A 17,839-nucleotide genomic window follows, 5' to 3' on the forward strand; every position below is an offset into this window, starting at 1 on the left:
GGAACAGTCAGTCAGCTGTACAGGAGGAACAGACTGTCAGCTGTACGGGAGGAACAGACTGTCAGCTGTACAGGAGGAACAGACTGTCAGCTGTACAGGAGGAACAGACAGTCAGCTGTACGGGAGGAACAGTCAGTCAGCTGTACGGGAGGAACAGACTGTCAGTTGTACGGGAGGAACAGTCAGTCAGCTGTACAGGAGGAACAGTCAGTCAGCTGTACAGGAGGAACAGACAGTCAGCTGTACAGGAGGAACAGTCAGTCAGCTGTACAGGAGGAACAGACTGTCAGCTGTACAGGAGGAACAGTCAGTCAGGATATATGGCCTAAACTTAAGATAGCACTGTTAGCACCCATTATGTCAGCGATGTTAGCAACCATTATGACAGCGCTATTAGCAACAATTATGACAGCACTGTTAGCACCCATTATGACAGCGATGTTAGCGACCATTATAGCAGCACTACTTGCAACCATTATGACAGTGCTGTTACCCTGAGTTACTCTGGTCCTCTAACGGGTCAGACCCTGAGTTACTCTGGTCTTCAGATGGGTCAGACCCTGAGTTACTCTGGTCTTCAGATGGGTCAGACCCTGAGTTACTCTGGTCCTCTAACGGGTCAGACCCTGAGTTACTCTGGTCTTCAGATGGGTCAGACCCTGAGTTACTCTGGTCTTCAGATGGGTCAGACCCTGAGTTACTCTGGTCTTCAGATGGGTCAGACCCTGAGTTACTCTGGTCCTCTAACGGGTAAGACCCTGAGTTACTCTTGTCCTTTAACGGGTAAGACCCTGAGTTACTCTGGTCCTCTAATGGGTCAGACCCTGAGTTACTCTGGTCCTCTAACGGGTCAGACCCTGAGTTACTCTGGTCCTCTAACGGGTCAGACCCTGAGTTACTCTGGTCCTCTAACGGGTCAGACCCTGAGTTACTCTGGTCTTCAGACGGGTCAGACCCTGAGTTACTCTGGTCCTCTAACGGGTCAGACCCTGAGTTACTCTGGTCTTCAGACGGGTCAGACCCTGATTTACTCTGGTCCTCTAACGGGTCAGACCCTGAGTTACTCTGGTCCTCTAACGGGTCAGACCCTGAGTTACTCTGGTCCTCTAACGGGTCAGACCCTGAGTTACTCTGGTCCTCTAATGGGTCAGACCCTGAGTTACTCTGGTCTTCAGACGGGTCAGACCCTGAGTTACTCTGGTCCTCTAACGGGTCAGACCCTGAGTTACTCTGGTCTTCAGACGGGTCAGACCCTGAGTTACTCTGGTCCTCTAACGGGTCAGACCCTGAGTTACTCTGGTCTTCAGATGGGTCAGACCCTGAGTTACTCTGGTCTTCAGATGGGTCAGACCCTGAGTTACTCTGGTCCTCTAACGGGTCAGACCCTGAGTTACTCTGGTCCTCTAACGGGTCAGACCCTGAGTTACTCTGGTCCTCTAACGGGTCAGACCCTGAGTTACTCTGGTCTTCAGACGGGTCAGACCCTGAGTTACTCTGGTCTTCAGATGGGTCAGACCCTGAGTTACTCTGGTCCTCTAACGGGTCAGACCCTGAGTTACTCTGGTCCTCTAACGGGTCAGACCCTGAGTTACTCTGGTCTTCAGACGGGTCAGACCCTGAGTTACTCTGGTCTTCAGATGGGTCAGACCCTGAGTTACTCTGGTCCTCTAACGGGTCAGACCCTGAGTTACTCTGGTCCTCTAACGGGTCAGACCCTGAGTTACTCTGGTCTTCAGACGGGTCAGACCCTGAGTTACTCTGGTCCTCTAACGGGTCAGACCCTGAGTTACTCTGGTCTTCAGATGGGTCAGACCCTGAGTTACTCTGGTCCTCTAATGGGTCAGACCCTGAGTTACTCTGGTCTTCAGACGGGTCAGACCCTGATTTACTCTGGTCCTCTAACGGGTCAGACCCTGAGTTACTCTGGTCTTCAGACGGGTCAGACCCTGAGTTACTCTGGTCCTCTAACGGGTCAGACCCTGAGTTACTCTGGTCTTCAGACGGGTCAGACCCTGAGTTACTCTGGTCCTCTAACGGGTCAGACCCTGAGTTACTCTGGTCTTCAGATGGGTCAGACCCTGAGTTACTCTGGTCTTCAGATGGGTCAGACCCTGAGTTACTCTGGTCCTCTAACGGGTCAGACCCTGAGTTACTCTGGTCTTCAGACGGGTCAGACCCTGATTTACTCTGGTCCTCTAACGGGTCAGACCCTGAGTTACTCTGGTCCTCTAACGGGTCAGACCCTGAGTTACTCTGGTCCTCTAACGGGTCAGACCCTGAGTTACTCTGGTCTTCAGACGGGTCAGACCCTGAGTTACTCTGGTCCTCTAATGGGTCAGACCCTGAGTTACTCTGGTCCTCTAACGGGTCAGACCCTGAGTTACTCTGGTCCTCTAACGGGTCAGACCCTGAGTTACTCTGGTCTTCAGACGGGTCAGACCCTGAGTTACTCTGGTCCTCTAACGGGTCAGACCCTGAGTTACTCTGGTCTTCAGACGGGTCAGACCCTGAGTTACTCTGGTCTTCAGATGGGTCAGACCCTGAGTTACTCTGGTCCTCTAACGGGTCAGACCCTGAGTTACTCTGGTCCTCTAACGGGTCAGACCCTGAGTTACTCTGGTCCTCTAACGGGTCAGACCCTGAGTTACTCTGGTCTTCAGACGGGTCAGACCCTGAGTTACTCTGGTCCTCTAACGGGTCAGACCCTGAGTTACTCTGGTCCTCTAACGGGTCAGACCCTGAGTTACTCTGGTCCTCTAACGGGTCAGACCCTGAGTTACTCTGGTCCTCTAACGGGTCAGACCCTGAGTTACTCTGGTCCTCTAACGGGTCAGACCCTGAGTTACTCTGGTCCTCTAACGGGTCAGACCCTGAGTTACTCTGGTCCTCTAACGGGTCAGACCCTGAGTTACTCTGGTCCTCTAACGGGTCAGACCCTGAGTTACTCTGGTCCTCTAACGGGTCAGACCCTGAGTTACTCTGGTCCTCTAACGGGTCAGACCCTGAGTTACTCTGGTCTTCAGATGGGTCAGACCCTGAGTTACTCTGGTCCTCTAACGGGTCAGACCCTGAGTTACTCTGGTCTTCAGACGGGTCAGACCCTGAGTTACTCTGGTCCTCTAACGGGTCAGACCCTGAGTTACTCTGGTCTTCAGACGGGTCAGACCCTGAGTTACTCTGGTCTTCAGATGGGTCAGACCCTGAGTTACTCTGGTCCTCTAACGGGTCAGACCCTGAGTTACTCTGGTCCTCTAACGGGTCAGACCCTGAGTTACTCTGGTCCTCTAACGGGTCAGACCCTGAGTTACTCTGGTCTTCAGACGGGTCAGACCCTGAGTTACTCTGGTCCTCTAACGGGTCAGACCCTGAGTTACTCTGGTCCTCTAACGGGTCAGACCCTGAGTTACTCTGGTCCTCTAACGGGTCAGACCCTGAGTTACTCTGGTCCTCTAACGGGTCAGACCCTGAGTTACTCTGGTCCTCTAACGGGTCAGACCCTGAGTTACTCTGGTCCTCTAACGGGTCAGACCCTGAGTTACTCTGGTCCTCTAACGGGTCAGACCCTGAGTTACTCTGGTCCTCTAACGGGTCAGACCCTGAGTTACTCTGGTCCTCTAACGGGTCAGACCCTGAGTTACTCTGGTCCTCTAACGGGTCAGACCCTGAGTTACTCTGGTCTTCAGATGGGTCAGACCCTGAGTTACTCTGGTCCTCTAACGGGTCAGACCCTGAGTTACTCTGGTCTTCAGACGGGTCAGACCCTGAGACCCAGACTTCTCCTCCTCTCCCAGCTGGTGGGTGGGGTTGTGCTCACCATCTCGTTGTAGGTGGGGTTGCAGGTGCGCCGTGCAGCCTTGGTCTTCTTCTTGCTGGTCTTTTGGGGGTCCGGCAGCAGGTAGAGCTTCACATAGGGGTCCGGATCCGTCCCGTCCTGGAGGGGCTGCTGGTGTCAGGTACCGGTAAGAGATGAGGCACAACACAAACACACTTTAACCTGCTGACCTATAGCCTGCTGACCTTTAACCTGCTGACCCAGAGGGGAGTGAACCCAGACATAACCTGCTGACCTTTAACCTGCTGAACCATAGGGGAGTGAACCCACACTTACACAACAACCAACTTACCAGGCCGCGTATGTGCATGACCATGATGAACAGCTTGTCACTCTTGTAGGAGATGGACAGCTTGACCTCCCCCACGTCCTTCCCCGAGGTGGGCGACCAGGAGAGCTCTGAAGACAAAGGATCAATTAATCTGGAGCACAACCAGAACACGGCCAGAGAATCACCGCAATGTTGGTTTGGTTTCTCGCTCCTCTTCAACCATTGGTGGAGGACCAAAATAAATATTGCATTCAATATTAACTATTGCAATGTGCTAAAAGAGCACATGATTTTTCAAACAGGAAATTATCACTAAGATGGTATGTGCTAGCAAGAAGCAGGAAAACGTGAACTAAATATAATTTGAGATGAACTACTTCCTGAAACATGCATGACCGGATCAGGACTTAGCATGTGACCTGGTCAGAGATGATGTTTCTGTTTGTTAAACAAATTAGTAACCAAGCTGTAGGGAAGGAGCAGGCGGAGCAGCTCATGTGAGCAGTGTTTACCGGCTGGTTTGTTAGTGTTTGTGTGAGCAGTGGTTACTGGCTGGTTTGTTAGTGTTTGTGTGAGCAGTGGTTACTGGCTGGTTTGTCAGTGTTTGTGTGAGCAGTGGTTACTGGCTGGTTTGTTAGTGTTTGTGTGAGCAGTGGTTACTGGCTGGTTTGTTAGTGTTTGTGTGAGCAGTGGTTACTGGCTGGTTTGTTAGTGTTTGTGTGAGCAGTGGTTACCGGCTGGTTTGTCAGTGTTTATATGAGCAGTGTTTACAGGCTGGTTTGTTAGTGTTTGTGTGAGCAGTGGTTACTGGCTGGTTTGTTAGTGTTTGTGTGAGCAGTGGTTACTGGCTGGTTTGTTAGTGTTTGTGTGAGCAGTGGTTACCGGCTGGTTTGTTAGTGTTTGTGTGAGCAGTGGTTACCGGCTGGTTTGTCAGTGTTTATATGAGCAGTTTTTACCGGCTGGTTTGTTGTGCAGGGGCTGGAGGGGGTTGCCTGGTCTCTCGTCTCTCGGCAGCGGGTGGAAAAAGGTGTAGATGAGGTCACACTGAAGAGAAGAGTTGAGACAGTCAGACCCTTCAAACCACATCGAGGTCTACAAAGAAATGGACAAATCCCAAATGTTCTGCCCTTATACATATCTGATAATATGTACTACATTAATTATTGTAATATTGTTGATTGACACAATAACAACTCTGTTTTCAAACACTATATATCCTCTAAAACAGCAACACTTAGTGGTCCAGTCATTGATGGTGAGGTCCACATGTGCCTCAAGTTGTGCTGTAATGTAATTTCTTTGCAGTTAATAATTTATTGAGACAGATCATTTCAAAGGGCTGAGTTCAAGCCACTAGATGTTGTGTAAAGTAGAAACTTACTATTCTTCGAACCGAGAGTAACGCATGTAACGGTTCTATTTCATTCCTACTGACTGCCAGAGGCAGTGCTTTAGACTTAGACTTGGCTTTATTGATCCTTTTGGGATGACTCCCTGTAGCTTACAGAAACACAGCACAATATATATACAATATAAGATAAAACAATAAACTCTTAGCTAACTATAAAAAGTAAACAATAACAGTAAACAATAAACTCTTAGCTAATATAGAAAGTAGAGATAATAATAGAAGTAAAACAGGATTCAAGTAAAATAAAATAAATGTGGAGAACAGTATAGAGGATACATATAGATAAAAATATGGCTGTATATGGCATTGTGTTGCCATACAGTGGATAAATAAATAAATAAATAACAAATGACATTGGCAGAAATTAGCAGTTAAATAAATTAAATTAGCAGTTAAATTAAGCGGTGGATTAGGTTATTGCACAAAAAAAGAAGAAGAGTGTCCGGGTATGTATGTGGGTAGATTGGATTATTGTTATTGCACAGTGCACCTCCCCTTCCCTTCTGTCCTCTTTACTCCATTTCCTCCTCCTCCCCCCGAGTGAGGAGGTGTAGAGTGTGATGGCATGAGGGACAAAGGAGTTCTTCAGTCTGTTGGTCCTAACCACGGGAAGGAGCAGCCTTCAGCTGAACAGGCTCCTCTGGTGGCTGACGACGGTGTGCAGGGGGTGGCTGGCATTGTCAATAATGTCCAGCAGTTTGTCCAGTGTCCTCCTCTCTGTCTTTCTTTAGCACTGGATGCATCCCTCTCGCCCACACGCAGGTCGAGTGTGTTTACCAACGCAGCGACATTGACCCTGTAGAGCCTGGCAAAGGTGCACGGCGAAGCCCAGGTCGTACCCCTAGGTCCTTCTAGGGGTACACCCCTCAACGCCGCCCAGGATGCAGAGACACTCCTGGTGGAATGGCATTTGACCTTAAAAGACACGAGCAGGCCCTTGGTCTTGTATGTCCCACTATCCAGTTGGAAAGCCTCAGTTTGGACCAGGCGTGGCCCTTCCTATGTCCGCCGTAACAGACACTAGTCCTCCGTAACAAAGACAAGAGACTATCAGACTGGCAAATGCTAAACATTGCCTCTATATACCGTTGCAAGCGTTCCGGGTTCGGTCGTCAAATGTGACCCTCCAGCTGAGAGAGCAGGTCCGTCCTCCCCGGGATGGCCCAGGGCTCCCGGTCGAGGAGCCTGTACAGTCTGGCCAACCAAAGTCTCCCTGGCCAATAAGGGGCCCCCAGCAGCAGTGTGTGGCTGCCCTGTTGGGGCAGCCCTGTTATGTAGCGTCGGCCAAATCAGGTGGATTGGTGGAAAGGGGGCCGGCTGTCTCCTTCAGGGGAAACCAAAGTGGGCACTGCGTCGAGGCTTCTGACGCATAGAGGTTAGGGCAGTACGGTATGAACAAAAATGTATATCACGGTATGATTTGAGGCATAGACGGTAACGGTAATATGTCACGGTATGTTCATTTTATCTTCTAAATTCGATATATAAATTCGATATATTAATTCGATATATATATTATTTTACCCCTTCTGAAGGGGTAAAATAATGGTTAGGCAGTAAAACTGCGTAAAGAATATGCTAAATCTTTTGTCAAGTTACTACCATCTCTGAAAAAACCTAATGTTTAATAGTATGGATTTCTTTCTCCACTTGCTTGCTGAGCTTGCCGTATAGTTTTGGCATCTCAATTTGGCTGATGTGTGTGCAGCCAGGTAACGCTTCCTGGGATCGAGTGTTTTGGCCATCATTTTAAAGCCATTTCTATCGACCAGTGTTTGTAATAACTGAAAAAATAACGGCGTTACCTAACACCGTTCTTTTAAACGCCGTTATTTTTTCAGTAACGGGGTAATCTAACTAATTACTGTTTCCGTTGTTACAATGCCGTTAAATGCGGTGCCTTACTATGAATTGATTGAATAAACTGCGTAATCCGAACACACCCCTGGCTCCAAACACAAACTGCTAGTGAGGAGACATGGAGGTGGAACATATGATATTTTGATATAGTTATGCCATTAAAAGTGTTTATGAAAAACATTTTTAGCGCGAAATGTGCATTTTACTTTCATAATCTTTGCTTGGTGAATGTGAAGGATGTTTAGTTTGATAGTTATGACAAAGAATATTTCAGGTCTCGACAGAAATATAATAACATGGTTGCTATGATGGTTGCTATGGACGCTGAAACCAGCAGCTCGCATGCCATTTCAATCATGGCTATAAAACCATTTGCTGATTATGTTATTTTATGTAACCGTGCAATGATGTTATTTTATTTAACGGGAAGTCGGGAAGGCCCATGCAAGTGAACGAAGCATTCCACAGCATTGAAAAAAGACGTGTAATGAATAAATAAATATATTTATTTTTATCTATTTATTGATTATATACGGAGACCACCTTCCTCAAAGCACGAGAATGGTCTATTAAATTCAAGATGGGAGTATAGGGATATAGTGCCATAACGTCAAGATGAATTTCATTCATAGAATTTACGAGAGGATGGTCAATGGTCAGATAAAGATCTTGTTATAACAATAATTGAATAAAAGCTATGGTCTACTTAGAATATTATAGCTAAATAATTGTATATTTATATATAATATATATTTTAATAATTAATTATTTTAATTTATAATTAATTAATTAAATACAATAACGGCTTTCAACATGTGACATCAGGGACGTCCCTAGGACTTGTGAGCCCCCTGACAGTATTCAGTTATGGAGCCCCCCCCCCAACCCAGAAAATGTTTTTTTCAAAAAAAAAAAAATTATATATAGCCTACATTTTTAATGTTATATATTCATTCACATTTTATAATCATTAAATATTGGGTAATACTGGGTCACCAGGGAGCCTCTTCCTCTCACGGCTGACCTCTCCTTTGAATTGAGGTGGAATATCCATTTCCTGAGCAATCAATGATGCCTCAGAGAGGAAAGAATCCATCTATTTCTAAAGGCCTGCATCTCACCTTTCTGTGCATTCACGTTGGCCGCCTCTACCTCCAGCGATATCTTGCCTGATTGCAGAATCACATTTCTGTTATCAATACACTGCAATAGTTTAACCCAAATGGTGAGAAGTACAATGGCCTCAAACAACTGAAAATTATTCTTCAGACCGACACCATCAGCTCAAGCTTTATTCACAAGGCTTCAGCATGTGCTTAGAATGGAGGCAAGAGCCTCAATCGCTCCGGGCAAGTGTTTTGCCACAGGTCTCACTGCATCAATTCGTTGCCAAAGAAGGTTTTAACCTCTGTACTAGTCTGTGCAGCATGTACACCAACAAGATTTAATGTGTGTGAGGCACAAGGGGAGAAGGTTGCCAAGGGATTTTTTTTCAAAATTTGTGCTTGAACACCCTTTATTTTGCCTGACATATTTGCACCGTTATCATATCCTTGTCCCCTGCAATCTCCAATGTCTATGTTTAAGTCCAAAAGCACATTTTCCATCATGTCGGCTATCTCTTGTCCTGTTTTTTTATTTAAATTTCTGAATTTGATGAACCTCTCCGTTATTGGCCGTTCATTCTCTCCTGTAATATATGGTGAAACATATCTCAATAGCAAAACATTTTGCTCTGTGTGAGAAATGTCTGGGGTTGCATCACAAATAATGCCATAATAGATGGCCTCCGACCATTCATTGAGGATTTATTTCAGGGCTCTTAGCCCACACAATTCTATGAATTCATTCTGAATTCTTGGACTCGTGCAGTGAGTCAGTCTGCTATTTGTTGAAGTTCTCATTTGCTCCAAGTGTTCCTTCAAAATAGGATCAAAACGAGCTAAAAGCTCAAGGGTTCCCAAGAAATTACCATTGTGAATATTCCCTAGTTCTGTGTTTCAACCCCTGAAAGGCAAATTCCTTGAGGCCAAGTGGAGAGTCACCTGAAGTAATCTCTCTAAGAGAGCTCTGTTCCTTTCAATTTCAGACTGCATCTGTTTTTGTAGGTGACAGTCAATGCCATGTGCAGCCATAACAGAGCACTGCAGATTTTCCCACTTTACATAACACTCTCTGTGGGTCCTGTTATTTTCATAGCTTGGAAATTTGTCATACATTCGTCGCCACTTCACACTGCTCTTTTTGTATCCCTCAATACTATTCAGGGAACTATGGGAGGGCTTTTTTAATGAATGTGAAAAAATGATGCAGGGAATGCAGAAAAGTGCATTGAAACTCGCTATGGACTAACCAGTCCCTCTTTACCTTTTCCCTGCCATTTGGTGTCTTGAAATATTTAAGGTAATCAGGGAAAGGCTTTCCCTCTCCATCATTGGATATCTCCTCATTTTCCCTAACAGCAATCTTTCTGACAATACTTGCCCTGTCATTGTCAGTCAATATTGCTGGCCACAAACCTGGGTCAACAGAAAGCAGCTGATCTGGGTCTGAGACCAGTACACGTGGCACATCTGCCTGTGGCTCACATCTGTCTGACATGTCCCTCATTTCAGCCTCACTTGGTTCCTCCACTTCCTCATCAGTGCTGCTTCTACTTAGACTGTCCTCCTTCTCCCCTTCTTCTATTTCAACCTCACTGGTTTCTTCTGTGGGTTCATCATGGCTTGAAGAGGGCCCTGACTCTGAGATACATCATATAATTCAGAATGTGTCTCATAATTATCTGAACATATTAAACAATGTTGTCAACAGTCTATTTGATTGGATTGAGCTGGGCATGACTAAATATGTATTTGTATGTTTTGATTTGCTGCACTAGCCTACAATAAATAGCAGCTATTAATCTAAGGGTAGACTACTTGTAATTTTATAAAATGTAAGTATCCTTAGTTTAATGTCTGCTAATATTGTAATGCAGCCAATCAAAATATTCAAAATCTGTTTACATAAATGTTAACCCCAAAGACTTTTGTTCATGGATTGCACATAGGCTCACCTTCTTGCCTTTCAACTGAGGGGGGTAATCCTTGGGCTGCATCTGTGCATGAGTGCAGTTTTCATTATCTAATGTCAAAAGCTATCATGCTGGCAAGCAGTATGGAATGTTTATCATTGCATTATCTCCATTTATATCATGGTCTGGGTGAATACTCGATTCTGATTGAATGGAGGGTGTAGGTTAAAAAGTATTAATTTACACCTAGGAAAGACGTTGACCCTATGGCCATGTTGCTTGCATACGGGAGATATTAAATAGTCTGCTCGACTTGTAAAAATAATGTAGGCTTTTTGTAGATAGGTAGGCTATTGGATATCATGTGAATGGTAATGCAAACAATCTTTCAGTTTTATCGTCCAGTGCAGGCTGTAATTATTTTAGCTACAGTAGCGCTAGCTGCTAGGCTAGGCTCATATCAGGTTGTTGGGAAAGTGTAGAGGGAAGGAATATACCTTTCTTGGTAAAAAACTGGGTGACCAACTGTCGACCGCTTTGAGCTCTTTCCTCTCTTTCTTTCCTCTCTTTCCTCCCCTGACAACCTGACTTCTTCATTTCACCGACCGGGATACACACAAACTGACTTTAGACTGCTAGTTTAAGACACTGGCAGTAGTGTAAGACACTAGCAGTCTGCACTTGCTTCACCACGATCTGCCTGGCTGCTACTTTGCTCTGCAGTAGCGTAAGACTTGGGCTGTACCAAATAATGACAAATGAGAGGGGTGATAATAGAGATGATAAAAGACTTTCTAATGATTTTGTAAAAATCATTAGAAAGAAACCTTAATTTGAGGATTTAATCCTAAAAATGAAACTTTTTTTTTTTTGCATATAGTTTTAATAATACCAGTGTCCTCTGGGGCTCCCCCGTCAGTGCTGAGCCCCTGGAGGGGCGGCAACAGAGCTGCCGCAATTGTGTTGTTTTTGTCGTAAACTAGGGTCCGCTGGTTATGAAATAGACAGATATTCCAAGGTTTCCTTCAAAAGGCACTTTGGCGCATATGTTTCTATTTTCGGCAGATTAGACTTGTAATTAATAAGTTACTTTTTTAATGAACTTGACTCGTTTTTTTTTAATCGCTGTCTGGTGGCTTGTTACGTCACTCTGAGAGACGCGCATGGACAGATTTTATAGTAACACAGCCTATAACCTATTCTTGAAAGCAAAACACCAAGCTCATTGATTTAACGAGGCAGGGTTATTTGAAACAATTAATAAAATATGTGTGAGGTCATTCCTCCTCCTGAGTGTGCTTCCTATACAGTGTACACCCCTACTGTCTAAAAGCACCCCCCCTCCCCATATGGATATGGAGAATTGTTGCCACGTCCCAGTGGTGGTGGTGGTGTCATATATATGAAAGAGGGCATTCAAATATACTACAATGATCAATTAGGAGGCTGAAGCCCTAAAGGAAGTGATGCAATAGGTGACTGAGTCAAGACTTATAAAAAAGTAAGCGATAGACCTGGGGTCTCTTTCATATCAAAGGGGGTCTCAAAGGACGCATATCATTATCAACTTGGGGGCTCCAGCCCTACAAGAAAATCAAGTGCTCCATCTCGTTGCACCTCACCCAGCGGCTCGCTTGCAAGATTTTGGCCTGAAGTTCTTCCCAGACCAACACCCTAGCCATCCAACATGCATATCTGAGAATCAGGCCTCACTTTAATAATGAAAAAAAGTCATGAGAGAAATGCACATTAACTTTTTGTTATCTCATAAGCGGCGTGGTGCCGGCTCCTTTTGACCCCAGACTTCAAAAACTTGGCCACAGGCCAGCTGTGTCTACACACCTTAAGCCACAACTGTACACCTCCATCCCACAAAAAATGGGGACTAGAAACTAACCTCTGTCTTATGTACAGTTACTCTACTGTTGGAGGTCACGCCCCTTTTCCCGCCTTTTCGAGATAGCTAGAGATGCCAAAATGTATACGCACATTTCCCGGGGTCCCGAGAACGACGTAACCGAGATTTGGAGTTCTAGCCCTTAAGGTACGGCCACACTGAACGCGTTACGCGCGTAATAAAAACGTACGCATGTCACATGTTTAAAGCCGTTAGAATTTAATTAATTAAATAATAAAATATATATTATATATAAATAAATATACAATTATTTAGTTATAATATTATAAGTAGACCATAGCTTTTATTCAATTATCCTTATAACAAGATCTGTATCTGACCATCCTCCCGGAAATTCATATTGGTATGGCGCTATATCCCTGTTCTTGAATTGAATAGACCATTCTCGTTGCTTTGAGGAGGTCTGGTGGTCTCCGTACTCCTATGAACGGTGAATTATTCTTTCCTTCAGGGCGAAGCAAGACACCTCTGCTTCGCGTCGTGTCCTGCTCGCCCTGTTGGGGCTTACTACTTTCCTGATAGTTACCTGCTTAAAGTTTTCTTTAAAGTTGTTAAACAAAATAACATCATTACACGGTTACATAAACTACCATAATCAGCAAAGACAATGGTTTTATAGCCATGATTTAAACGGCATGCGAGCTGCTGGTTTCAGCGTCCATAGCAACCATCATAGCAACCATGCTATTATATTTCTGTCTAAACCTAAAATATTCTTCTTCATAACTATCAAACCAAACATCCTTCACATTCACAGAGCGAAGATTATGAAAGTAAAATGCACATTTCCCTCTAAAAATGTTTACATAAACACTTAAATGGCGTAACTATTCTAAAATATCATATTTTCCACCCAGAATAAACAGTATGTCTGCCATTTTACCAGAAAAATATCCTAAAAACTATCCAATAGGAAAGATGCTCACAGCGTCTATTAGTGCCTTAGTCGGGTTAATACAGGAGTGAATGGGCTGCTGGAGCACCCGCTCTGAACGTCAAACATCACCAGGGATGGCATTACATTGTAGTGATTTGAATCCCTCTCCGTCTGCAGACGACGCCGAAGGGTACCTTTCCCATCAGCGAACGACGCCGAAGGGTACCTTTCCCGTCAGCAAACGACGCCGAAGGGTACCTTTCCCGTCAGCGACTGACACTAAAGTGCCTTTGCCAACAGTCGGTGTTTGACGTTCTCGGAGTGAGACTGTGTTGCCTAACACAGGTAAACAGTGACGGCGTTTGTTATCTTGTTCCACCGCTGGCTTTTTTTAATGGAAGTTAATCTGTGCCATCTGATTTTGAAAATAAAAAAACATTGAATTCTAATCACTGAATATTTATGCACATATCTGGATTTTTTGCCTCTGAATTCAACTATTAAAATTGTGTTGTACAGTGTGGAATGAGAGCTTGTGAGGAGACTATTGCGCAAGCATGCACGTCCCTGCATGCTTGTGCAATATCATACTGCCTGAGAGGTTAGGGACTATTGCTGTCAAATCTGTCCCTGGGAAAAGTAACGTTGCGCTGAAGGAACTACGTTTCGTTACTATATTTTCAGTAGTTTTTACATAAAAAAAGTAGTTACGTTACTCTATTAACGCATTACTTACTTTGTAACGCGTTACACACAACACTGTCTACCGGTCAAACCGGTCTCACGGTAAGGTCAAAATCCATACCATAGCGCAAATTCACACCGGTGTACTTTCCTATACAGTTTATACCATACACCCCTAATATAGGTCTACCTCTGCCCTACCATACGTGTGCCAGATCGTGCCTACAACCTTGGGGTGGCGTCTCCACTCTCTTGAAGGAGACCTCTGGCGGGAGAGAAGGTCTGCCACATCGTTCTGCAGCCCCTGGAGGCATGGCCCTGAGGCTAGCCTCAGAGTCGGCTCTCGAGCCCTGCGTCCGCTCTGAATCAGAATGCGATGTCTGGGAGGCAGGCCCTGCCTCCTCCTCAAAATGACACGCGAGAGAGGGATACGTCCAGCGCTAAAGCACAGCCTCGGCAGCTTGTCCTACCTTATATCAAGACACCATGCGAGCCCAGGTGAGGAGTTATTTCAGACACACGTTGTCCTTCTAATTATAACTAAATATATTGTCCTAAGGTGTATGCATGTTTCAGTGTAAATGTAAACGAAAAGGTTCTATCCAAGCGTATGTCTTTATATATAATTCGTATAGACTATTCGTATTAGTGTTTGTATTTCGGTCAAAAAACAATATCCCTCCTGACTGTAGCTGGCGTTTTCCTGATGCGGTTCCCTCTCGGGCCTCACATCCTGTCTACCTATTTTGAGTTCCAGGAGGCATCCCAAACAAACATAAAAGTGCCAGCAGGGGGAGGTCATTTTCAATAAAATAAAACTATGAATAAATTGGCACACAACACAGAAGGAATTAAATAAACCCAGACTGACATGGTTAAATGCTCCTTGGTGTTCATGGACTGACCTGGGCGACCTCAGGAGCGGCGTGGACCAGATGCCACACGTAACCATTCAGCTCATCTTTCCTCCGGTCAGCCATGGACTCTCCTCGCGAGCGTCCAATCACAAACCGGCTGGGGAAGCTAGAGAGGGAGAAGGGACAGAAATAGAAGATTGAGCTACCAAGTGTTTTTATATTGACCTAAGAGCTTGTAGAGCGTGAGAACATTGGACGTACCTGGGCAGCTTTGACGAAGGGAAGATGAGCCGCAGTTTGCAGTGCAGTTCGTGGAACTCTTCAAAGCTCCTCTGGACCAATGCTGCGCCCTGCTGGACCCCCTCTCGCTCCACCTTCACCACGAAGGCCTGCAGAAGAAAGCACATCTGGTGTGAGAAACACTGAATATCTGGCTCTGTTCCCCATCTGCGTACAAGCACCATGCCCAAACAACCAATAGGAACACTGTGAAGATGTGAATGGCATCTTCACTGTGTTTAACATGTTTTAAAAGATTCACGTGTTCCTGTCTGGCTGGTAGCCAGTAATAGTCTGCAGCTGTGGCTCATAGGCTAATTGAGCCACACCCATTCTGGTGCTCCTTAAGAGGGCAAAAGTTCTAGACTAGAGGGAGGCTTGAGTTGTGCAAGTCAATCAACTGTTGTAGTATTGTTTGATTTAAGTAAACCTATGCTTTTTACCAACAACCATGTGCATCAAGGAAACTCTTTTTCACAAACACGTTTGCTCTGAGGTCATCCTGATATTCACATCTGCATTTCTAAATGAATATCAGGGTTTCCATTGGCTTGCCGGCAATTCACTGGCAAATTTAGTTGGGCCTTAAAAAATTCAAAAAACAACCTATTAGAGTGATGCTTGGGAACTGGCCCAATCCAATGGGAAGAAAGACAAAAGATAATGTAATCTGTGAAAAGCCTGCTGGACAGATCTCTGTTCAACTTGTGAACAGAAATAGCTGAATAACAAAGCTATTCTGAATAACAAGGTTATTCAGCTATTACTGTTGATAGCTTCATAAATTACATTATGCTGTGTAATAAAAATATGTACGTTTATGCTTCAAAACATCTAAATGGCCATACTTACAAAAAAAAAAAGAAAATCATCAACTCCAGCTGACCCTGTCATCTGTCCCCTTGGTGTCAAATGGCTTCAGATCATAAAGGCCTTGTTTGGGAGAGGGCCTTGTTTGAGCACTTTGTAACCTGACAAATTAGGAAGAATAAAACATCCCATCCTTCTAGGTGATTTTTCTATAAATGGTTTTATTCTGGTCTAATCCCAGACAACGGCCACTTCTGAGAACCGTGTAACTGCAGCTACGCGCCCAGCCGCTGGGGGCCGCTGGTGAGCCAAAGGGCGGGGGCGGGGACTCACGTAGCCCTTGCTGGGGCTGTAAGTGCGGATGTGGCGGCACACGTAGAGGTTGCGGATGAGCCCGTCACTCTTCAGGGTGTGGACCCGCGGGGCGAAGGTCAGCACGGGCCGCTCCTCCGAGGAGGCGAACTTCATCTGGGCCAGGTTGTGGATGAAGAAATTGAGCTTGGTGGCTACGCTGCCCAGACTGGACTCGATCAGCCTGGGGGGGGGACACAGAACAGACCATCAACACGGAGCGAGGGGACATCAGTGTGTGTGTGTGTGTGTGTGTGTGTGTGTCTACCTGGTGAAGTACATGGTGGCGTCGGCCTCTGACTCGTGGGGTCTCAGGGCGTCGTAGACATACTTCAGATCCTCCAAGTCAGACAACTCTGGGATACCGCAGGACAGCATCTGACAAACAGACACACACACACACAATGGATGATAAAGCGTTTGTGTGTTTTACGTGTGTGTACCAGTGGAGGCTTCTCCATTGAGGAGAGGGAGGAAGATCCTCCTTAACCTTGTTGAGAATAAAAAATGTAGATTGCCCAGACTACTGTAATGAATTAATGCCCTTAAATATGACTAATTTAATGCCTTTGAATATATAATGTTTGTTTCCCTGGGTAAAGGGACAGTAGCACCCCCTATATGCCTATTGACAATTACTTCAGGGAGGACGTTCCTCCCTCAGCCTCCGTTGACTCCCATTCATTTCCCTGAAAGTACTGGCGGCCGGTGAATAACATGAGGTTCAATGGGAGAGAGGAGGAAAGTCCTCCTCTGAGTGGGTGTGACCTCAAGGCGTCTGATTCGCGCAAATATCTATTTGCGCTGCTGTGTCTGTGTGTGGACCATAGTGCACCATGAGAGAATAGACAACATGTTGGGTGGGTGTGTGTGTGTGTGTGTGTGTGTGTGTGTTATAGTGCACCATGAGAGAATAGCCTAAGTGGGGGAGTGTGTGTGTGGACCATAGTGCAACATAAAAGCTTAATAAAGTGTGGTGTGTGTGTGCCCAGGCCCGTTCCTACCAGGCCCAGCAGGTTGAGGAAGAGGTGTGCGTGCTTGCGGATCAGGTTGTACGCTTCGCAGCACAGGTCCACAAAGTCGTGGAAGCGGCTGGAGGGTTTGTCCCCGCCGTTGATGACGTAGGCCATGTCCGAGGTGAACACGAAGGGGGCGCGGTCCCTGCAACACAATACCACGTCATCACTAAAGGCTTGCCACTACAGCCTCCTGAGACCTGATCTCAAGGTTCACGCTGGCTTTCTCTGTGAAGATTAGTCTGGCCTCCGTCCCGGGTCAAAGCCTTCTCTAAGAGTGGAAGGTCCAATGAGAAAGTGGTCGTCTGTAAACCGTGTCGCTGTTTGCCTTTGTTTTTTGTGTTACAGAAGACATTCTCCACAGAGAGCTGAAGACAGGGACCGGGTCAAACCGGGCTCAACATTGGATTAGCGTTTCCTAGATGGACAGAAGTTATAGTTCATATTTTATCTATATATATAATTTTTTTTTGGGCTTTTTTTTTTTTACTTTGAATTACAGAATTGACATGATTATAAGCCCCCCCCCCCCTTTTCAAGACAAATATTTGGATCAATATCTTTTTGATCAAAATCTGTTTTTTTATAAAAGACCATCATTTTATTTGAAAATGATAATTAAAACCCAGCGTGAGGAGAACATGCAGGACGCCAATC

The 17,839-nt window shown here is 45.4% G+C and overlaps 1 protein-coding gene across 2 annotated transcripts in view; it reads right to left on the reverse strand.

Annotated features, from left to right (window-relative positions):
- pik3c2b (phosphatidylinositol-4-phosphate 3-kinase, catalytic subunit type 2 beta) overlaps window positions 1-17,839 on the reverse strand; it is a 61,807-nt gene that overhangs the window by 2,039 nt on the left and 41,929 nt on the right. The window contains exons 25-32 of one of the 2 annotated variants that reach the window (XM_079747302.1): window positions 17,171-17,327; window positions 16,435-16,544; window positions 16,149-16,350; window positions 14,988-15,115; window positions 14,775-14,892; window positions 5,060-5,147; window positions 4,125-4,231; window positions 3,815-3,940 (exon numbers count right to left, since the gene is read on the reverse strand). In XM_079747302.1, coding sequence (XP_079603428.1) covers window positions 3,815-3,940; window positions 4,125-4,231; window positions 5,060-5,147; window positions 14,775-14,892; window positions 14,988-15,115; window positions 16,149-16,350; window positions 16,435-16,544; window positions 17,171-17,327 — 1,036 coding nt within the window. Of the gene's footprint in view, window positions 1-3,814; window positions 3,944-4,124; window positions 4,232-5,059; window positions 5,148-14,774; window positions 14,893-14,987; window positions 15,116-16,148; window positions 16,351-16,434; window positions 16,545-17,170; window positions 17,328-17,839 lie in introns of both variants that reach the window. The other variant, XM_079747301.1, reaches the window with a different exon arrangement.

This window comes from Pollachius pollachius (assembly GCF_949987615.1).
Source record: "Pollachius pollachius genome assembly, chromosome: 12".
Taxonomy (NCBI): domain Eukaryota; kingdom Metazoa; phylum Chordata; class Actinopteri; order Gadiformes; family Gadidae; genus Pollachius; species Pollachius pollachius.